This window comes from Siphateles boraxobius, unplaced genomic scaffold, assembly GCF_051911475.1.
Source record: "Siphateles boraxobius isolate OS27281-9 unplaced genomic scaffold, OSU_SipBor_1 25, whole genome shotgun sequence".
Lineage (NCBI taxonomy): Eukaryota > Metazoa > Chordata > Actinopteri > Cypriniformes > Leuciscidae > Siphateles > Siphateles boraxobius.
Window position 1 is genome coordinate 19,579,697 of NW_027508866.1, and position 22,116 is coordinate 19,601,812.

At 42.6% G+C, this 22,116-nt stretch overlaps 1 protein-coding gene across 2 annotated transcripts; it reads right to left on the reverse strand.

Annotated features, from left to right (window-relative positions):
- Positions 1–656: 656 nt before the first annotated feature.
- On the reverse strand, positions 657–21,280 carry smtna (smoothelin a). 2 transcript variants are annotated; one of them, XM_077243077.1, is made up of 9 exons: positions 21,108–21,280; positions 18,285–18,345; positions 17,712–17,846; positions 17,526–17,601; positions 10,989–11,123; positions 10,813–10,876; positions 10,605–10,731; positions 2,267–2,418; positions 657–1,809 (listed from the first exon to the last, which is right to left on the reverse strand). In XM_077243077.1, exons 1-9 carry the CDS (start codon positions 21,212–21,214, stop codon positions 1,659–1,661), a joined length of 1,008 nt encoding a protein of 335 aa, XP_077099192.1. In that variant the 5' UTR covers positions 21,215–21,280; the 3' UTR covers positions 657–1,658. The 2 variants fall into 2 exon arrangements, with proteins under 2 accessions (XP_077099192.1, XP_077099193.1); XM_077243078.1 differs by lacking the exon at positions 18,285–18,345 and having other exon boundaries at positions 21,108–21,260.
- Positions 21,281–22,116: the final 836 nt, after the last annotated feature.

Sequence of the window (22,116 nt, forward strand, 5' to 3'; positions counted from 1 at the left end):
TAAAGTATACTAAGTATACTTGAAGTTGGTCCAATTTAGTACACAATAGTACACTAAATACACTTAAAGTTATGCTTGACTATAATTTAATTACAACTAAAATATACTTAGTACAAAATTAGTTGTTTCAAAATAGCACACTTCAAGTTAACTAATAATTAACACACTTTAAGTATACTGGTAATTAGCCTGGCTGCAAGAATAGAATTTTTTTTCACCAGGGATTAGTTTTCTTTTACCACAGCAGTATTATTTTCTGAACATATAAATGGATTTTGAAGTAATTTCATGAGTTTTATTTGAGTATATTTTGCCATTTTTGTCATGTCATTGGGTGCTGCACTGAATTCGCAACTCAAAAAACTGACAATTTATTAAGAAATATTTCAGTTTTTTTGTAAACAGAACACATTTTAATTAGTAATCAATTTATAGTTTTATTTGACTGTGTCCTCAATGTATTAGATTGTGATTTGTTGAATTTTGTGGTATTATTTGTTTTATCACTAAAATCCAATAATATATTAAATGGCGTGTGTGTGTGTGTGTGTGTGTGTGTGTGTGTGTGTGTGTGTGTGTGTGTGTGTGTGTGTGTGTGTGTGTGTGTGTGTGTGTGTGTGTGTGTGTGTGTACGTGTTAGTAAAGAGAAAGAAAAGCACAGGGAAGAATATCACATTTATTAATACTTGGCAAACAGTCGGTGATGCACTGTGGGAGGAAAATAACACCCATAATTTAATCAAACCAGAACAGTGATACAGATTGACAGCAACTGTACTTGTATGACTAAAAATACTAATAATAGCCTACTTAAATAATTTTTTATTATATTTGAATGTCTTATTTTAATGGTGCACTTAAGTCATTAGCCATGCAGCAAATAAAGTGTCAAGGACATTTTAAAAGCACTTAAAATTTACCATTGGCCTTCTGAAACAATACTTAGATGTATGTTACAGGCCTCGTGTGCCTGTCTATCCCTGAGTGAGAGGTTTTATTGGACCTAATCTCTCTTAGTGTAGTTCTAGGGTCATTTTCTACTACCAAGCAAATGCTCAGTACGATGCACTTTTGATCCTGAACAAGATGAGAGAAACTGAAAACCATTTGAGTTGTCATATTTCACCCTATAAGCAAAATCAGGTGACACTTCTATTCTGAAGGAGACAAAAGAGCCATTTCTGAGGCTTTGTTGTCCTTTCTGAACTGGTTTATATAATAGCAAAAGTTCCCTGTCTATATTTTTAAACAAACGATTAATCTGAGTTAAGAATTAGATCTCATGCCCTTATAAGCCTGATGTCTCTGTGCTGGAGTGCATTAAAAAAAAACAGGGAGTAGCAGTACCATAAAAAGCCTTCTGCGTATACACACACACACACACACACTTTTACACAATCTCTAAGCATAGACTGAGATTAATGCATGTGTAATCTCACTGGAATGTGCCGTTTCAGAGCCCCAGCTGTACCCTAGTGCCAAACACGCAGGTTATAATCCTCGTCCACTGCATGTGCTTTTATGAAACAGAGAAGAGCATGAGTACATAATAGACTATCTGTCTGATTTTAGGTAAAAGCGGCATGTCAGGTCACATGTGCGCTATGTTGTGTGCCTGTTGTGGCCCTTTGGTCATTTAGTGAAAACGCTCAAAGTTTCTATGGCATCTTCTTCTTAGTCTTGACGAGGCCTTTCTCTACTAGGCAGCGGTAGAACTCCTGGATATATGTGTACACACACTTCCAGTCGGGCTCTCGCATCCGCATCAAGTCGTCAACATCCAGCAGGGGAGGACAGTCAGCTAGTCTCCTACACACACACAGAAAATAAAGCCTATTTTAGGAACATTATGATTTTTTTATATTATTTTCATGATTTGAGCTAATTTTCCCTACAAAATACCTTAACAAAAGAACATTTCCTCCCCCCACCATGGATTTTTTTATTTAAATTAAATTATAAAATTGTTGTGCTGTCTTTAATTTATGCTGATTTTCTTTTTAGGCCTGGATGAGAAAATTACTAAAAGTTTTTTTAAATGCATTATAATTTAAGTATAATATCATTAAGTATAATTATAAAATGAATTATATTAAATAATGAAATATATTAATATTATTAATATTAGGAATTTTATTATAATATTTATTTTGTATTATATTATTTTAAATGATGATTAAAATTTCGTTCTTTTTCGGGTGATATATAACTCAGACATTTCTTCATGAGATGCAGATGAGGATGCAATATTAGTGTCATGTCTTACTCTGCAGTCTTGAACGCCTTCTCAAAGTTGGCCCTGCGATCATAGGGGTCGAGAGTGCAATATTCAAAGCCCTCAGGGAAGAACCTGTGCACCAGGGCACAAAACGCCAGACCATCTGCCCAGCTAGAGGAGAAATTTTGGATTTTCACACCCTAAATATATAAACAAGTATAAGAGTGTGAATAATAAAAAAAAAACTGTCAAGAACACTTTTTTGTAAAAATATGTGAAACATAAACATATGAAATATGTGACAGGTGGTATACTGTTATTGAACATCCTGATGGCACCCACATTTAGATGAATGATTATGTAAGTGTTGCACGCTTTTCTCTCAATAACAAAGTAAGCACACAACTAAAATGACAGTGGTGAGAAAACAACAGTTAAGAAAGCATCTGATCATGATGTGGATGTTTGTCTGAGCTCTGAAAGCCAGGTCACCACATTTATTTATATAGCACTTTATACAATAGATTGCTTTAAAGTCCCCCTGTAGTGAAAATCCAGCTTTTAATGTTGTTTAGGTGGTGTTTTAAATGTGCTGTAAGACAAAGCATGTGCAAATTCATGAGTCAACACCATTGCTGAGTATTTTCTCCTTAAAACTGCAGTGAACCGAAGACAGTCTCAAAAACGCGGTTTGAAATCACTGGTGTTTCTGACGTCACAAACTACCTTGTAACCAATCAGGTCAATGTGCCGGCGGGCTTTAGCATATCACTAACAGCAAACTAGCAGGGGATTCTCGAGAGATGCCAGGATATTCCGGCATAATTTTTTGTTGTTATAAAAAGAATCGGGTAGATTTACCAATGTAGCAGGTGTATGATGTATATTATGATGTTATGATTAACTATATGCCTTTCTCGACTGACATTCTGAGTTGTTCAAAGCGTTTCTAATGATTGTTAGAAGAGATGGTGAATGGGAACTCGAGCTGCGTGAAACGCTGTGGGAACCCCTGCGTGAGTGCGTCATGAAGCACCTATGAAATCAGTCCAATGGTTAGACGGAACGTCATAGGCGGGTGACGTCATCGACCAGGAAACTTTATAAGCACCCCAAAACACAAGCGCATCAGCTTCTGAGTCTTCAGCAAGCGCTCTGTGTATGAAAAAGTCTGTGTCTCAAGTGTTTTTGTCTGTCCTTAGAAATTGTTAGGCAGGAGTTTTTCACATATATATAAAAACTATAAAAAGAGACTATATATATATCATGGCGAGCGAACAGCAGTTCAGAAAGTGTGTTCATCCCTGCCCACGTTATATTACGGGTGGGGACACACACAATCTGTGTGTTGTTTGTTTGGGAGTGCTGCATGCCCAGTCAGCTCTCGAGGGAGCTGAACGTGAGCATTGCGAGCGTTTGTCTATAAAAACGCTCCGCTCTAGCCGAGCCCTCTTTGAGGAGAGTGGTTCGGTGCGCGCTCATCGCGGTTCGGGTCCCGCTGCTGCCGAGGCACAGCGAAGGCTTCAATCGTGGGGATCGCAAATGGATCTATCAGCGGGGATTGAGACGGGCTCCGCCTTATCTCAGCCCTTACCTGCTAGATCCAGTGCCTCAGATCCGGGTTCGGAAGCACGCGCTGCGGTTTCTTCCGCCCGGGCTGAGGCATCATCACTTCAATTATCCAGTTCTGAGGATCTGGATGTTGAAAGTATTGATACAGCAGAGACTGGGGACTCGTCACTTCAGTCTCCTGCTAGTGAGGAGCTTATGGAGGTGCTCACTCGTGCTGTAGAAAAATTAAGCATCGAGTGGCCAGCTGATAGACAGGAATCTCGTTCTAAGAGTAAACTAGATGAAAGATTTCTGCCCTCTCGTGCTGCACCTCCACGCCGGTGTCGAGGTCATGGAAAAGACCAGTGTCAACCAGAATATTTAGCCAGCAAACATCTGTTTATTCAACTATTTCTGAGGCTAAGAATTATGGTTATGGGGCGATGCCTAAGGCTGAATAGACGTTAGCGAGTCATCTATCTCCAGTTACGGCATCGTCATTTAAGAAACCGGCATTGCCCACCAAGCCATTAAGAAACACCTCGGCTTTGGTGGGCAAAGCTTACTCGGCGGCAGGTCAAGCGGCAGCGTGCTTACACACTATGTCAGTATTACAAGTCTATCAAGCAGACCTATTAAAATATATGAGTGAGGGGGATGAAATTAGTGCTGGCGTAATTCAAGAATTACGTCAGGCAGCAGATCTATCTCTCCGTGCCACCAAGGAGCATGGTGGTTCTATGGCAGCCATGGTGGTAAAGGAGAGACATTATGGTTGAACTTATCCAACATGAAAGAAAAGGAAAAATCTTTTCTCCTGGACGCCCCCGCGTCTTCGGTGACTCAGTAAATTCGGTCATCGAGAGGTTTCAGGAAGAGAAAAAGCAGGAGGTGGCGCTCCAGAAATTTCTCCCTCTCCGTGTTCATGTCTCCCGCCAAGCAGCCCCGGCCGTTGAGTAGCTCCTCACATAGGGCGCAACAAAAACAGAGCGTTGCATCTCGTACTCCTCCTCAGCATAACTGGGACGAGAAGCGGCGCTCTCAGACGAGGTCGTCTAGGGGCAGGGCTGATCTGAGGACAGTTATCGTTGCCAGGAAGGCCTCGTCAAAGAAGAGCTTATGACGCCAAAAGCGTCAGGATGCTGAGGGTGGTCCCCACCGAGAGGGGAGGGTGTTCGCCGCATTACACGGTGCCCGTTCTTTCTCGGTGCCCTCAGGGGCCCGTTCTGCCAACCCCGCCTGCGTGCCGGGGAATAGACGGTCCCAGCGAGCGTTTTCCCGAGGGACGCTCGTCCACTCTGAGGAGTGGTCCAGAGTGGTCAGGCCAGTTGTTCCCTGCCGGTGCGCCGTTACAGGGCACTGTGTCTGCCACTCAAAATATTCCAGAGGCCAGTCTCGAGAGACTGGTACCCGTAGTAGAATTTTTGGCACAGTGGAAAAGCCTTCCAAATGTATCTCAATGGGTCCTGCAGACTATCGAGTATGGGTACGCGATTCAGTTCAGATCACGCCCGCCTCGCTTCAGAGGGGTTCTGCCCACAGTGGTGGGCCCCGAGCAGGCTCTGGTTATGGAACAAGAGGTGAAAACTCTTCTGCTGAAGGGGGCTATAGAACGAGTTCTTCCTCCCAGCAGCGAGTTGGGTTATTACAGCCGATATTTCATCGTTCCGAAGAAGGATGGGGGGTTACATCCAATTTTAGATCTGCGCCTATTAAATCGCTCAGTAGGGAAGCTCAAGTTCAAGATGCTGACTCTCAAGCAGATCGTGTCACAGATCAGGTCCGAGGACTGGTTTGTCACGATAGATCTAAAGGACGCATACTTCCATATTTCCATCCTTCCACAACACAGGAAGTTCCTGAGGTTCGCTTTCGGGGGCAAAGCGTACCAATATTGGGTTCTTCTGTTCGGCCTAGCACTGTCTCCCCGAACTTTCACGAAATGCATGGATGCAGCTCTGGCTCCGCTGCGACTCTAGGGCATCCGCATTTTAAATTATATCGACGATTGGTTGATTCTAGCTCAATTGGAGCATCATGCGATTCGGCATCGAGATGTCGTGCTCGCCCATATCAAAAAGTTGGGGTTGAGGCTCAACACCAAGAAGAGTGTGCTTTCTCCATTACAGAGGACGACTTTTCTGGGTGTGGTTTGGGATTCGACGACGATGCAGGCACGTCTGTCTCCTGCTCGTATAGCTTCGATACTCTTAGCCGTCAAACAGGCAAAGCTAGGCCAGTCACTTACTGTAAAAGAATATCAAAGAATTCTTGGTCTTATGGCAGAAGCGTCCAACGTTATACCTTGCGGCCTGCTATACATGAGACCGCTGCAGTGGTGGCTCAGGGCCAAGGGGTTCTCCCCGAGGGGAAACCCGCTCCGCATTATCAGAGTCACGCGACAGTGTCTTTGCGCCCTAGCTATGTGGAAAGAACCTTGGTTCCTGTCCCAAGGGCCTGTGTTGGGGGTTCCGAGTCGTCGTGTAACACTAACGACGGATGCCTCTCTCACAGGCTGGGGGGCGTCATGAGTGGTCGCCCAGCTCAGGGTCTGTGGCAGGACCATCATCTTCAATGGCATATAAATTGTCTAGAAATGCTGGTGGTGTTTCAGGCTCTGAAACACTTCCTCCCAGACCTCAGAGGTCATCATGTTCTTGTCCGGTCAGACAACACATCGGTGGTCTCTTAAATAAACCATCAGGGGGGTCTGCGTTCGCGCCCGTTATACAAGCTAGCTCACCATATCCTTCTATGGTCCCAGGGGAAGCTTCTTTCATTAAGGGCGATTTACATCCCGGGATATTTAAATCAGGAGGCAGACATCCTGCCGAGGCAGGGGCTGAGGCCCGGGGAGTGGAGACTCCATCCCGAGGTGGTGGAGCTCCTGTGGAAACATTTCGGTCGTGCAGAGGTAGACCTATTTGATCCAGGGAAACATCACACTGCCCACTGTGGTTTTCCCTAAGTCATCCAGCCCCTCTGGGATTGGACGCGATGGTACAGGAGTGGCCGAGGTCACGCCTGTACGCATTTCCCCCGATTGCTCTGCTCCCAGGAGTTCTGGAAAGGGTTCACCGGGACGGGGTCAGTCTACTGTTGGTAGCCCCGTACTGGCCGGCCCGAGTTTGGTTTGCGGACCTAATTTCTCTCCTCGCCGGCTCTCCTCTAGAGATTCCGATTAGGAGGGACCTTCTCTCTCAGGCGAGTGGGTTGATTCTTCACCCCCGCCCAGAACTATGGAGGTTGTGGGCTTGGCCTCTGAGGGGGCCCAGCTCATAGAATCTGGTCTCTCGACTGAGGTCGTGGAGACCATCCTCCACTCCAGAGCTCCGGCCACTAGGAAATTATATGCCTTGAGATGGAAGATGTTCACCTCTTGGTGTGGGGAACACCAGTTGGACCCAGTTAACTGCCCGGTGGGTGCAGTGCTGGAATTCCTTCAGGAGCATTTCTCCACAGGGTTATCCCACTCCACACTGAAGGTATACGTGGAGGCCTTATCTGCTTACCACGTCCCTTTAAGTGGAGCATCTCTCGGGAGACACCCACTTATACCTCGTTTCCTTCGTGGCACTTTGAGGCTGAGGCCAGCAGTTCGCACGAGGGTGCCGACCTGGGACCTTGCGGTTTTCTAGAAGGTCTCTCTCTACCACCGTTCGAGCCCATTGAAGTAGTTTCTGAGAAATTCATTACTCTAAAAACTATCTTTCTTCTTGCTATCTCTTCATTAAAGAGAATAGGAGATATTCAAGCTCTATCGGTCTCTCCCTCGTGCTTGGAATTTTCAACCGGCATGGTTAAGGCTTTCCTCCTCCCTAGACCGGGGTATGTTCCCAAGGTTCCAACTAATGTTGTCAGGACTATTGTACTGCAGGCTTTCTGTCCTCCTCCCTTTTTGACGTCGGACCAAGAGAAACTAAATCTGCTCTGCCCAGTTAGGGCTCTAGATGCTTACCTCCACAGAGCTGCCCTGTGGAGAAAATGTGAACAATTGTTTGTTTGTTTTGGACCCCCTAGGAAGGTGCTGTCCTGCATCTAAGAAGAGGTTGAGCAAGTGGGTGGTCGAGGCCATCTCACTTGCCTACAAGTCTGCCGGTCAGCCTTCTCCTTTGGCTGTCCAGGCTCATTCAACCAGGAGTATGGCTGCCTCTAAGGCTATTTTGTCAGGAGTATCAATTCAGTACGTTTACGGTGCGGCAGGCTGGTCCTCACCGCACACATTCGTAAAGTTTTACCATCTTGACTTCAGCTCCACTCCAGCGGCGCAGGTGCTTTCGTCCGAATGTGCGCCTTGACGCACACTTCACGTTACACTAAAAGTGTAACACTTTTGTTACACGACGGACACTTGCTTGTATGGCGACGTTGGTATTAGCGTTCCCACAGCATTTCACGCAGCTCGAGTTCCCTGAAAGGGAACGTCTCTGGTTACGTATGTAACCTTAGTTCCCTGAAGGGAACGAGACGCTGCGTGTCTGTGCCCATGAGCACTTGCTTCAGTCTTAGCTGAAGCTGATGCGCTTGTGTTTTGGGGTGCTTATATAGTTCCCTGGTCGATGACGTCACCCGCCTATGCCGTTCCGTCTCGCCATTGGACCGATTTCATATGTGCTTCATGACGCACTCACGCAGGGGCGTTCCCACAGCGTTTCACGCAGCATCTCGTTCCCTTCAGGGAACTAAGGTTACATACGTGACCAGAGACGTTTGTGTAACATTAGCAACACATTATTATCTGTTTCCCTGGTGGAAAAAAAAGCTAAGTATTCTTGCAGCCAGACTAATTATCAGTATACTTAATGTGTGGAAATGATTAGTTAACTTGAAGTGTGCTATTTTGAAAAAATAATTTTGTACTAAGTATATTTTAGTTGTAATTAAATTGTAGTAAAGCATAACTTTAGTGTATTTAGTGTACTTTTGTGTACTAAATTGGACCAACTTCAAGTATACTTTAAGTATATGCCTGTGTAGGGACTAATTACATGCTTGATTTGTGATATTAAAGAGTACTTTATTTGTGTTAAAAATACATTACAAATTCATCACGAGTGTCTTCGAAACATACAAGCAATATACCATAAATGTATTTTTATATATATATACATTTTTTTTATTTTTTATATATATATTTTTGGTGTTTTCGCCTTTTATTAGGGCAGTAGCTTGACAGGAAGTGAGGTAGGAGAGAGAGGTGGGGGACAGGATCAGGAAAAGTCCACGAGCCGGAACTCGAACTCAGGTCTCCTGAAGCACATGTTGGCACACTTGCCCACTTGAGTAAAAAGTATAGGCTCTTTAATACCTGCTTTGGGTGATTCCAAATACTACAAATTGCATACGTTGTCTTCAATAACAAATTTACATTATTAGGCAAATAAAACTTAACTATACTTAGTACAAAATACTATTGTATATATATTGTATTTGGAAAGTTTACTTTAAATCCATTGTTACAATGCTCATTTCCAGCACACAGTTAAAATACACCTAAAATATATATTTTTTAAAATGCAAATAAATACTTTTAAAAAATAACCCTAATTCTCACTTCAAGTATATTTGTAGAAAATATATTTTTAGAAAATATACTAAATTACAATTATTTTAAAGTGTGTGAAAATAGGTAAAAGCATGATGCTAATATACTTTTTAATATATTTAGATTTAGATTTTTGTTAGTATATTTGCAATGTACTATTAAAAAAAGGGAATATATTTAAAATACAATAAAGTATACTTTTTCACTAGGGTTGATAACAGTCAGGCAAAAGGCTAATCATATTAATTACTGTTATGTGTCCTATGTTGTAAAGAGCAATACCATTGTGAATCACTGTGAGTGAGTGGAGGCAGGGCTAATTAGCATATTCATGGCTCTGTGTATATTAAATTAAACAAGGGTTTATATTCACATTCAAGGTATTTTAAGGCTTGAAGATTTTTATTTCACAGGAATTGTTTTTTATAAATTTGTCATTTTGATGATCAAAGATGAGTTTTAAGGGATACAATTATTAACTACAGGGGGACTTCAAAGAAAGTAGCTTTATATTAAACATGAAAAAACTGTGTCATTGTCTCTTTCATTTAAAGTGTTTTGTTTAGAATTACAACTTCAGTTTCTACTATAAATCACCTCTCCTATTACGTAATCACCACAGACCAATGGTAGTTCAAAGGTGTTTACCAGCCAGATTGAACTTGTCTGGAAAGTTTGCTTTGGCAAGCTGTTAACTCCTGTAATGAATTCCAAACTAACTTAGTTTTGGCTTAACTTTGTTCGAAATGACATCACACCAGTTTGTTCTTCAATTTCACTTGAAGTATATCAGGACCTTTTAGGTTATTTTTGGGTTTTCTCACCACCCTCCTAATTTGCATTGTAATAAAGCAAATAAAAAATATATAAAGTATTTATACATAAAGCATTTGTTGTAAAACAATTTATGCTGATTTAGTTTTTTAAAAATCGAATAAAAAAATAAAACCCATTACATTATTTTTGGCAGTAATACAGTAAAAAAAGGGAACGATCATTTAGCATAATCGGTCTTACAAATATGGTATTAAAAAATAGTAAGCATTACAGGAATGAGAATGAGAGGGAAAAGGTGCTTAATTGTCATAAAAATATCAAAATGCAAAAGAAATCCTTAAAATAGGTTTGATTTTCTTTATGTTAAATACAATTTCTTCCTGTCTTTTCTTTTTATATATTTTGGGGTGAAATGTAATCTGGACATGTTTCCATGAGATTCACACAGAGCCAGAGAAATGTAGCAAAACAGAAACTGTCTGATTTGATCTTATTTGCTCTCTTCAGGCCCACCTCATATGGTTCAGTCTTGACACGACACCAGTCCAGCAGCATCTGTTTGACATCTTTAGTGTTTGGCCCCCCAACTGCTGAGCCGCCCGGCAATTTTTTATCCCTGGCCACATGGGATTGAGCAGGGCTTTAGGAGAAAAAATAAAACAATCAGACGATGGGATTCATCCCATGCTGTCATCCTGTCAGGCCTCTAGGAATGACTCACCTGCTAACAGTTTTTGAAGAGACAGTAGAGGTTGGTGTTGAAAATATTTTTGCCTGAGCCGTCTCTGTACCGAATTGAAGTAAAAAGAGAAAGGGGAGGTTATCAAAGCCTTACAGTTAGAAGAACTGCAGTAAATGTACATACTGTTCAGATCCTAAAGAGTAATGGTTACTCACTATGTGTGTTGAACTGAGCGCTACTCAGGTTATTAGTGGCTTTCTGGTCCTTATTCAGTCCAGCAGCTGTCTTGCCTCCGCTACCCTGCTGACGCAGATTCTCCATCCGGGCCGCCCGCTCCCTATCACGCCGTTCTGAGAGAGAGAGAGAGAGACAAGGGCGTTTTTCACTCACAAAAAAGAATAAACAAACTATTGTATTTTTCATTCTGAATAGAAAAGTGAAACAGATACTAGTAGTAGTTTATTCTGTTGAGTTTACTTCCTGTGGTTGTTTGTGTAATAGTAATGTCTCTTAAAGGTGGAATCTCATGAAATCTGTCAAGAACATGTCTGGGTTATATTTATCACATTAATGTTCAAAAAGTTTCGGGTCAGTAAAGGTTTTATTTGAAAAGAAATTAATACTTTTATCAAGCATGGGATGCATTAATCAAAAGTGACATTTATAATGTTACAAAAGATTTCTATTGCAAATAAATCCTGTTTTAAACATTCTATTCATCAAAGAATCCTGAAATTTGTTTTATCACATTTACACAAAAATATAAAGCAGCACAACTGTTTTCATCATTGATAATAATGAATGTTCCCTTTCAACCGAGAACGTCAGACGTAGTCTTACGTCGACTGAATGGGGATCGCGTCAGAGAGCGAATGTTCTTCGAGTACTATTGAAGGACGCCAATGGAATTGGCGTGCGTGATTCGCATCACACACTACCCCCCGTGGCTCGGGTATAAATACGGAAGTGAATGCATGCACTAGTTGCCTTTCGCTTCGGTGACGATCGTTTGATGTCTCTGAAGAGTGCTGTTGTTTACAACGAGCGAGTGTGTCGGTGTTCTTCTGGAAGACTCTCCCAGTGCTGGTGGTTTCTACAGCGCGAGTGCAGCGGTGATCACAAGCTTTTATCTCTCAACTGCTGTTTTAACAGCAACAAATTCTAAAGGTTTGTGTGTGTTGACGGCTGGTCAGAGGGTGGAAAAAGTGAGTGCTTCACTGTTTCTGTTCAATGTTCAGTGTTGCCGTGGTCAGTCCTCTGTGTGCTCCGGCACTGGTGATGGGTCTTTTTTCCTGAAAGAGCAACACAGGTACGTTTGCGTCTTTTTCAAGATGTCAGTCCACCTGTGCGTTTCTGGATGCGGTCGTTCCATTTTCTCTTTGACGATCACAATTGTTGCATCACGTGTTTGAGATATATATTTATGTGTATATAAATATGTATATATATTTATGTGTTCAGCATGCTGAGGCAGCTTTTGTGGACAGCTCGTGTTCTCATTACGGGAATATGACTGTCGCGGTGTTGAGATTGAGACTCGCCTTCGTCTGCGAAGCGCGAGTCCACATTACCCTGCCCCACCCCCGGGTGCCGTGTGGGATGGGGGATCGGGGGATAGTGATGTCTCGCCCATTTACCATTCCCTGTGGGCTCCTCACTCCTCCATCAGACCGCAGTCGATGGAATTCCTGTTGAGCGTGCTGGTCCCTCTGTAATGGACCGATGAGCCGTTTCAATTGGGGTTCCCCCAGAAGATAAGATGATGATAGCAGCATCGGAGGGTGAGCTGGCCTCTGGAAATGACGACTCGGCTGTGTTATCTCACTCTGGGAGTGTAACATTGCTCGAGCCAGATCCAGAAATGTCAGCTATGCTAAAACGGGCCGCCGAGGCTGCCGGGCTCGAGTGAAACTCCACCATGTCCTGTTCAGTCTCGGTTGGAGGATTGGTAACTCGGGCCGGGCAGCGCTGGTTCTAGGCTCGCCGCCCTAGTGATTTTCCTTTCCGATGTGCATGGAGAGCTTATCAGGTTGTGGACGGAATCTTTCTCTGACGGAAACTGCCTGAATAGCTTTTCCTCCTCACTACCCTTGATGGAGGAGCGGTGAAGGGTTGCAAGGCTGTCCCTCCAGTGGAAGAGTCTGTCAGACACAGGTGCACCTGTGTCTGGCGGCCGCTGCCTTTTGGAGGGATCCTCGTCCCCCCCTAAGGCCCGTGAGTTCTCTGCCCGTCGGAACGGATGAGTTTACAAAGCCTATGGGCAAGCCGCCTCCTTTTGCATGCCATGGCACTGCTATAGGTCTGTCAGGCCAGAGCACTCATTGACATGCACGAGGGGAGCCCAGACAGTGCGCTCATAGGTGAGCACCGCACTGCTCCGACCTTGCCCTCCGGGGCACGAGTGACGTGGCATGCGTGATCGGTCTGGCGATGTCCACCTTTGTTGTCCTGGAGCGCCATCATTGGGTCAGCCTGGTTGATATGGCAGATGCGGACAAGGTTCGGTTCCTGGTCTCTCCAATTTCCCAGGTTGGGCTGGTCGGCGACGCGGCGAAGAGCTGCGTCCAACAGTTCTCTGCCGCCCAAGCGCAGACGGAGGCCATCTTGCACATCCTGGCCCGCTACTGCCTCTACCCAGCCGCCGGTGGCAGTTCCTTTGCCTGCTCGTCACCGAGAGCATTCCCTGGCTGCCGCTCCCGCTGGGCCTCCGCAGCAGCCTCCAGCCAGGCCTCAGCATGGAGCCAACCGCAAGCGACAGCGAAAGCATTCCAGAGCAGGCAGCCCAGGGATGGATGAGGATGCTCTTGGAGTTGGTCACTGATCCACTCCCTCCCTGAGGGCCGGGTGGAGTCTTCGTTTGTGTGTGTGTCTGTTCCGCCCCTGGCTCCCAAAAGAAGCGGAGCAAGCGGTACCCACACTTCAAAGAAAGAGCAAATTCATCTGTTCCTGGGTCCCAAGAGGGCCAGTCTGGCAGTGTGTGACCCTGTATAGCCTGTATAGCGAAGGACATGCCGCCGACGAGCCTCACGACAGTTATGGCCAGGGTGAGTGGAGATTCCATCCCCTGGCGGTCCAGCTGGGTCATGACCACTCCGGGGCCACACAGTTACTCTGTTGCCTCTCCGGATTCGTTTCCATGCCAGTTGCATATTTTCTGTCCGAGCAGACAACCCTTGGACAGACACTGGCTCTCAGCTGCCCCCGGGGGCCCGCAGAAATGCGTTCCCCAGTGAGCCTCCTAAAAAGCGACTGCGATTCGTTGTTGCCTGGCGCCTGTTCAAGTTCAGTGATTTCATCACACACATGTGTTGAGCAGAAACGCTCCTGAAGCTCAGTGAATTTCATCACACTCAGGCGTTGAGCAGAAATGCTCCTGAAGCTCAGGGAAGTTCATCGCACTCAGGTGTTAAGCAGAAATGCTCCTGAAGCTCAGTGATCATCACATGTAGTGTTGGGCAGTGCTCCTGTCTTTTGTGCGCCTGTCGCTTCCACCTACTGTGCCAGGTCAGGAGCGGAGTAGGTCTTGATAGTTGCCCCTTTTTGGCCTAACCAGACCTAGCTCCCCCTGACAGCATTCCTGACTTCCCCTGAACACATTTTCAAGGACGGGGCACGATGGCACCCGCGTTCTGACCCCTGGAGGTTCCAGGCCGTTCCTACACTGGATGAGGAGGTTCAGGTGACTATCGCAGGAATATGTGGTAGTTACCATCACTTCTGCGAGCACCCCCTGAAAAGAGGTAGTGTGCTTACGCTTAATAGAAGTAGAACCTACTCGTTGGTGAGTCTTCTCTCCATGAGGAGATCCTGAGAGCGTTCGGTCATTTCAGTGCTCCCTTTCCGGCAAGATGGGTTGGAGTAGGCTGTTTTCCTCGACCCTCAAAATGATGTTGCCTCTTTTTCTATTAAACGCTCATCACAATCCAGAAGCATGGGAAGCACATCCTGACCACGGCAGGTTCCTGAAGGAGCAAAGGTGAAATCCTTCTGCCCCTCTTTATCCTCTTGGGCCTTATCTCTGGTGGAGCTGCACTCCAGAGACTGCCCCTGAGCCACTGCAGGCAGTGAGTTAAAAATTCTGTTTATAACAGTTCTCCTGCTCGCATGGTCTCTACTAGAGGGTAGAGACATGCTCGCTTTCGGTCAACAAGTTGTGCCTGAAATTCAGGCCGGCTAACTCTCACGAGCTGTGACCCCGGATTGTGCCCAAGGTTCCTACCTCTCCCCTAAAGGGAACAGGTGGTGAGCCTGCAAGTGCTGCCCCGGAGGAGGCAGACACAGCCCTGGCTTCTCTGTCCGTCCGCTTCATAGCGGTTAGACGTGTACAGAATGCAAGCGTTAGGTCCTCAGACCAGCTCTATATCTGTTTAGGAAATCAGCAGAGAGGGAAGGCTGTTTCTAAGCGAGGTTGGCCCACTGAATGGTGGCTGCCTTCATCTTGGTGAAAATTCCGAGATGTACCTGTCCACTTAGGTGGTGAGCTCCTCTAAATGAGTGAGTGCTCCCTTCTAGGAGGTGTTGACAAGGTGCTTCGCTGACAGATATTCTAGAGTTGGGGGCTGGGCGACACCCTTACTTGAACCGCTGCTTCCCGTGGGCTCCCTTCTCATGAAGCCAGTTTCACCGTGAGCCCGAGTCAAAGTGTCGACTTGCTGCGCCATTCCCCTCCTATGGACTGGATACGTGCGCCATTTCTACTCCAGTGGGTTCCCCTTTCCGAACCCTGTTGAGTTCCTCCGCACCCCTCCAACATCAGAAATGCATCCTACAACTCGTAAGCAGTTTGAAACCTGTGTTAGGCTTGGTCCATATGTTGCGATCCCTACGATGATCCCATATGTGTATTCTTCCACGGTACGGCTCCCTACAGCGAGCCCGTGTCTTCTCTCAGCAGAGTCTGTGCCGTCGCTGTTAGCTGAGTCTCCCCCCTTCTTAGGCTGAAGCCACCCCAGTGACTTCCATATGTTGCACTGCCCGGTCATATTTGTATTTCCACTTTTCCCTTTGGGTAGGTTTGGCTTCCACAGCGTCCCTTCCTTCCATGTCAGGGATCGCTTTCCCAGTGGTCCTGTGGAACAGCAGTGACTTCTCCAGCCTAAGCACTGTCCTTCCCCGCCTGAAAAGGGCGGGGGCTTCAGGAGGCTTTTGTCCAGGCACTGGAAGGTGGCAGCTTTAGTGGCGCTTTCAAAGGTTGGTCAGCATTCAGTCAACGTAAGACTACGTCTGACGCTCTCGACTGAAAGGGAACGTTCTGGTTGCGTATGAAACCCGGAGGATATAGTCCCCTTGCCACTACTGCTGAACCACCGCTGACTCCGGGTTACGCTCGGCTCCTCAGCGAAAAAGCAACTAGTGCGTGCATCCACTTCCGTATTTATACCCGCACCACGGGGGCGGAGTGTGTGATGTGAATCACACACGCCAATTCCATTGACTCATTCAATAGTACTCAAAGAACATTGGCTCCCAATCCCCATTCAGTCGACGTAAGACTACGACCTCGGTTCCCTCCTTCAGGGAACGGTGGGTTGCATACGCAACCAGGACGTTTCTTAGGGATGCACGATATAATAAATTTATAATTTTATCGTTATCGGCCCAATAAGAAAATTAGGCCGATCTTAAAGCTGATAAATAATTAATTATTTCATTCAGCTGAGGCACTTCAGATGCGCACTGTTCACCATGATGGTTTTGAATTGCTTGAAATATGATTGAAATCACTTAAAAAAAGGAAAATACAGTTATATGTAAGTGCAACATGTGCAGCACAAGTCTCTCATATAGGCTATGAAATTATAATGAGAACGTTAAATTGTGTGCTTGGGACATGGCTTTTTAACTGTTACAAATTTTGGCCTTTTTCCTCTCTAATGAGGCTTGATCAGGTTTTATCTTGCGTAAGCAAGATTTAATAAAAACTGTCAGAATTGAAGACCACTTTGCTCCCTGTTTTGTGGCGATGGACCCATTTTTTGTTGTTGTTGTTGTTGTGATTTGCTAAAGCTCATGGCAGATCCATCACAAATAGAAATACGTAATTATATTAAGACAATGACAACCTATTTTTAGAATAGATGTTTTGCATTGTTAAATTATTTCTGTGGCATTTGACCTCTGTCCACTTTTGAAATAACTGTAATAAAAAATATAATTTTTATAACTACAGAAAAAAATCTTATTTACATATCATCATATATTATTAAAATATTTTTTTTATTTTACATATTTGTTACTGACTTTAACATGTTTCTTAATGCTGATTTTAATTTTGAATTTATTTTATTAGTTATTTTTAACAGTATCATAATGCTGATAAGAATGATATTGATAATGAGATTAAGATAATGAGTCTCCAATGGTAAATAACACTGAGAATGATGAGAATTGTATAATGCAACAATATATAATGCTTAAAACCCCAACTTTTTTTATTTTCATGACATTTTATCACATTTCCACCCAAAATTGTCATTATTATAATGCAAAAAAATTATGATGCGATGAGAATAACCATGTCCAGATGCTTTTCCCCATTTATAGTTAGCATAAATACTAAAGACAGCAGCACAAACCATGAATTATGCTTACAATAATGTGACACAAAAAACAAACTTTTTGATTCTTGACAAATTTTGAGATTCACCTAAAAGCATGTCGGGAATCAAGTTAGACTTAACAAAATGTTAAGCCATATATATATATATTGTCCTATATTGAATATGTGCATAGGGACATGACCCAATCCTCACCCCTCTTTCTCTTGAGCAGTTCTCTCATGGCAGCCCGGATCATTTTCCTCTCCTCGAAATCCACAGCCTTATCTAGCTATTACATGCAATAAACAGAAGGGAAACACACTTTCCTAAATATGGTCAAGACAAACCACGATAACAAGCCTGCTCCACTTGTAGCGCCTATTGTTGCCTCTTACTTACCATATTATTGAGGATCTCTTCATCCTCTATAGCTGCCAGCTGTTCGACTGTCAGTGGACCCATGGTATCAGGTTCAGGTTGCTCTTTGATACCTGCCTCTAATGTTCCCTTCTCAGCCTCCATCTTTAGTGACAGCTGGGACAGAAGGAGGAACAGGAGGTGTTGATGGAGCCAGGTTACGAGATGTATAAATCTCAATGTGTGCGTGGGAATCAGGGAGTACGTTTATGGAAAGGAAAAATTAGGGAGAGATGTTCTAACTGAAAGCTTTGTGTGAGAACTTCTAGTACAAGGATATTTTAACACCCCGAGATGCTAGTAAGATAGTCTGTAGCTACTAAACGCGGATATAACTAGTCACAGCCAAAGGGTTTGAGCGGCTTCTGAACAAACAGGTTTTATTAATAAAAAATATTTAGCGTGATTGTTTTCTCACAGATTAAATGTCACGCTGCTTCGAGCCACACATAATGATGACTGTTTGCATCCATATAAATGGAAAAGGACATTTAAACATCAAAAATCCAAACATTCATCTCATCATAAACAAAAACCATGTTGGTTGGCACTAACATTAACCATGCAGTAGCTTAGGATATCTCCCGCACCTTCTTCCTGTAGTCCTGTAAACCAACTGAGACCCAAACGCAAACAAAGAGATTTATGAGTGGAGACTATTTACAGGGATGAACATTCTGTCATCATTTTCATGTCGTTCCAAACTTGTATGACTTTCTTCTGTGGAAAGAAGATATTTTGAAAAATAAAAAATATTTATTATCCATTTCCCGTGGTCCAAAAAAAACAACACCATTTGACTTTCACTGAATGAAAAAAACAAACAAACAAAAGAAAGACCTTTTTTATAAAATATCTTGTGTGTGTGTTTAGGGGTAGGGTTAGTGTAAGGGAATAGAATATACAGTTTGTACAGTATAAAAATCATTATGTCTATTGAAAGTCCCCATAAAACATGGAAACACTACGTGTGAGTGTGTGTGTGTGTGTGTGTGTGTGTGTGTGTGTGTGTGTGTGTGTGTGTGTGTGTGTGTGTGTGTGTGTGTGTGTGTGTGTGTGTGTGTGTGTGTTTTACAGAGGAAAGTAAGTCATACAGGTTTTGAACAACCTGAGGGTGAGTAAATAATGACAGAATTTTAATTTTTGCCTGAACCACAGTATCTCTTTAAGTGGGGATGAATGATATATCGGCCACCATATCAGTATCGGCTGATACATGTTTGTTTTTAATGTTACCGCTATCTACCCGAAAAGTAAATTTGGCCGATATAATAAAGCCAATAAATAATGGATTATTTCCTTTAGCTGAGACACTTCGGATGCGATCTGTTCACCATGATGATTTTGAAATGCTTGAAATATGATTGAAATCACTTCAAAAAAGGAAAATACAGTTATATGTAAGTGTAACGTGCAGCACAAGTCTGAATAGGCAACATAAAATTATAATGAAAACATTATAATTGTGTGTTTGGGATATGGCTTTTAATGGTGAGACTTTTGTTTTTGTAATCAGGCTCACAAAAATTATACAAAAATTTGAATTTTAGACTTATAAAAATTTACAAGTTTATTGTAATGAAATATAGAGTACCGGTATTGGCCAAAAATGTTGATATCAGTGCATCCCTATCTTTAAGATTTAAGAGGCATTTATTTTAAAGAAAGATAGTAGGCTACAAGTGCACTTTTTAAGCAAAAAAGAGAAATTCTTAGATTTTAATGATAAAACAATACATATACTGTTTAAAATTAAGTATTTGGGTCTATGGAGAACTCTAAGAACATGGTTATTGAAAAAAAAATGAAGTGGGAGGAACATTATATTTCATTGCTTTTCAAATTATATTTGTATTTTCAAATTATAACTTGTTCCCACAAGTTATTCTCTAAAATTATTGAGTTCCCCCAAGAAACTTTGCATTCACTTACAAAAGCATTAAAATATATATTTTCCTTCATATTATTTCTAGCAGCAGTTTTGTGTTTGCTCACAAAAGTTTTGCATTTCCCTGAGATACTTTGCATGCGGTCACAAAAATTCTAAGTTTGCTAGCAAAAGCATTGAACTATAGTTTTTCATTCCACCTTATATAATATCTATTACCAGTTTTGCATTCTTTCGTTTAAAGTTATGTTTGAAAAATTTCTCTGGAGGGACCATCAAAATAAAGTGTTAGCAGATAATTAGATTAGATTAGATTAGATTCAACTTTATTGTCATTACACAAGTACAGGTACAAGGCAACGAAATGCAGTTTGGGTCTAACCAGAAGTGCAATAGCAGTAAGTGCAGGATATGGATATGTACTGAATAAATATAGCTAGATATGTACTGAATATAATATACAGATGGCTATTACTATAAACAGAATTTTTACAGATATGTACAATGAACATAATATACAGATGATTATTACTATAAACAAAGTTTACAGGTGAATGTGTACTATGAATATATATACAGATGGCTATTACTATAAACAGAATGTGAGCTTAGTATACTAATGTGATATATATAGAATGTGATAATATACAGAATGTGAGCATAATAAACAGATGGTTATTACTATAAACAGGATTTTCAGATAGATATATGTAATAAGTAAGGCTAAATGAGCATTATAACAATGGATTTAAAGTAGTGCAAATTAAGTTGGACAGAAGCTATCCGAGTAAAAGTGCAATGGAAAGTAATTGCATATTACAGTTAAAGTACGGTATTGCAAATGTATATGTAAACAATTGGTACTGTAAATAATAAGCAGACAGTCTACTAATACTCTGATGACTGGTAGCTTATAAGTTGCAAAGTTACTTATAGTCAGTAGAATATCTAAAGCCGACCATCAAAATAAACTGTTACTCAAAAGATTTACAAGCAAACACAAAGGCATTGAAATATAATCTCAGATTTTCTCCCATCACCATGTCCCTTTAGGGGCTCCATAGTTATCAAACTCTAGTGGATCACGCTCACAGACAATGTCATAGTTACTCTAAATAGTTACTCTAATAGGACACCTGTGTTGAGCCGTTTATTAAAGGTTAATGAGTCAGATGCCTCAAGTGTTCAGATGCTCTTTAGTGCTGCTGTAATGTCAGCATGTGTTGGGAATAATGTGTGGGCTGAAGCTAGCAGAATGGGTAATATTGTTTCTGGATGCCATAATACAGTTTTACCCTAATAACACATAATAATGTTGGTGGAATTTATATAACCGCTCAATAACAATTCGCTCTTACACTGGTGTAATAGCTGTTATGTAATCACACAATCATTGAACTGAAAGATAAATGAAAATGCATCAGAAAAACAACAAAAGTGAAAATTCTCCTAAAATCTGGCAAAATAAGAAGCATAAAGATGAAGCTCACCAATCTCGCTGCGGCTGTCCAGAGGAAAGGTCACATACACTCAATTCAACTCTGATGCTGGAGTGAGTGAGTGAGTTTTTCTGAGCCACTCCCACCCCGACCCTCATCACCCTCTTCTGAAGGGACCAGGAAAACCGTGGAATCAGTAGAACAGGACATTAAGTATTAGTGACATATTTTGGCACTGCTTGTTCTGATCTTTCCCAACTTTCAGCTTTGGCGTATCTACCAGGAGATAACAATGCGTCATCATTTTATCTAAACACTGTCACTTAAAAAATGGTATCAGGGTTTTTATGTTTGAAAACCAGAGGAAAGGAAAGGTTGAGATAAATGGTGCTCACCCAGCATGCTTTGTGATGACAGTGATTGCATAAGCATGTGGCCTGGCTCTACGCAGAACTAAACCATGAAAGAGTGGACAGACGGAGAACACTGCCTTATTAAGGCATAACAAGAATGAGGTTGCCTTCAAGCGACTCCATGTTTACACAGGTCGGACACATCCGTTTCTTCTCTGAAGACTTAAACATGCTTGTCGCAGTGTTGATCTGCAAAAGCGGAGACCAGAAATGTCACATAAACATTTCACACTCACACACCATTACAGTATGACAATGATGGAGGTGTTCTGTGTGTTTAATGAAGGAGTGTTTGGCTCCGCCTAGTGGTGGCCGATGGTTATCGTAATAATTTGCTGGCAGAAGTGAGCTAGCATGACATGGAAACAGTGAGTGTGAAGGAAACCTTGGCTTAGACTGGATGTCAAGTGAGTCATTCACTAATGTGGAATATTAATTATACAAAAGTGGTCCAGTTGTAGTCACAAAGACACTTTTAATGTTATGTTTCATAACATTCAACATTGAGAAAATGCTAGTTTTGCTAAACTGCAAAACTGAGAACCATATTGGTATAGGGTGCTGTGGTGGTTCCAGTTCATTGTTATGCATTTGTAATGGTGCTAAATGGTAGTTAACATGTTGCTTTGTGATTTCTAAGGTATTCT

Bases quoted from the DNA above. Each gene is read 5' to 3' on its own strand.
- smtna (XM_077243077.1), bottom strand. From the start codon at position 21,214: ATGAGGGTCGGGGTGGGAGTGGCTCAGAAAAACTCACTCACTCACTCC. The intron at 11,124-17,525 runs GTGAGGATTGGG...TCTCTCTCTCAG, and splicing joins ACTGCTCAAGAGAAAGAGGG to AACGGCGTGATAGGGAGCGG. The intron at 10,877-10,988 runs GTGAGTAACCAT...AATTCGGTACAG, and splicing joins CGCTCAGTTCAACACACATA to AGACGGCTCAGGCAAAAATA.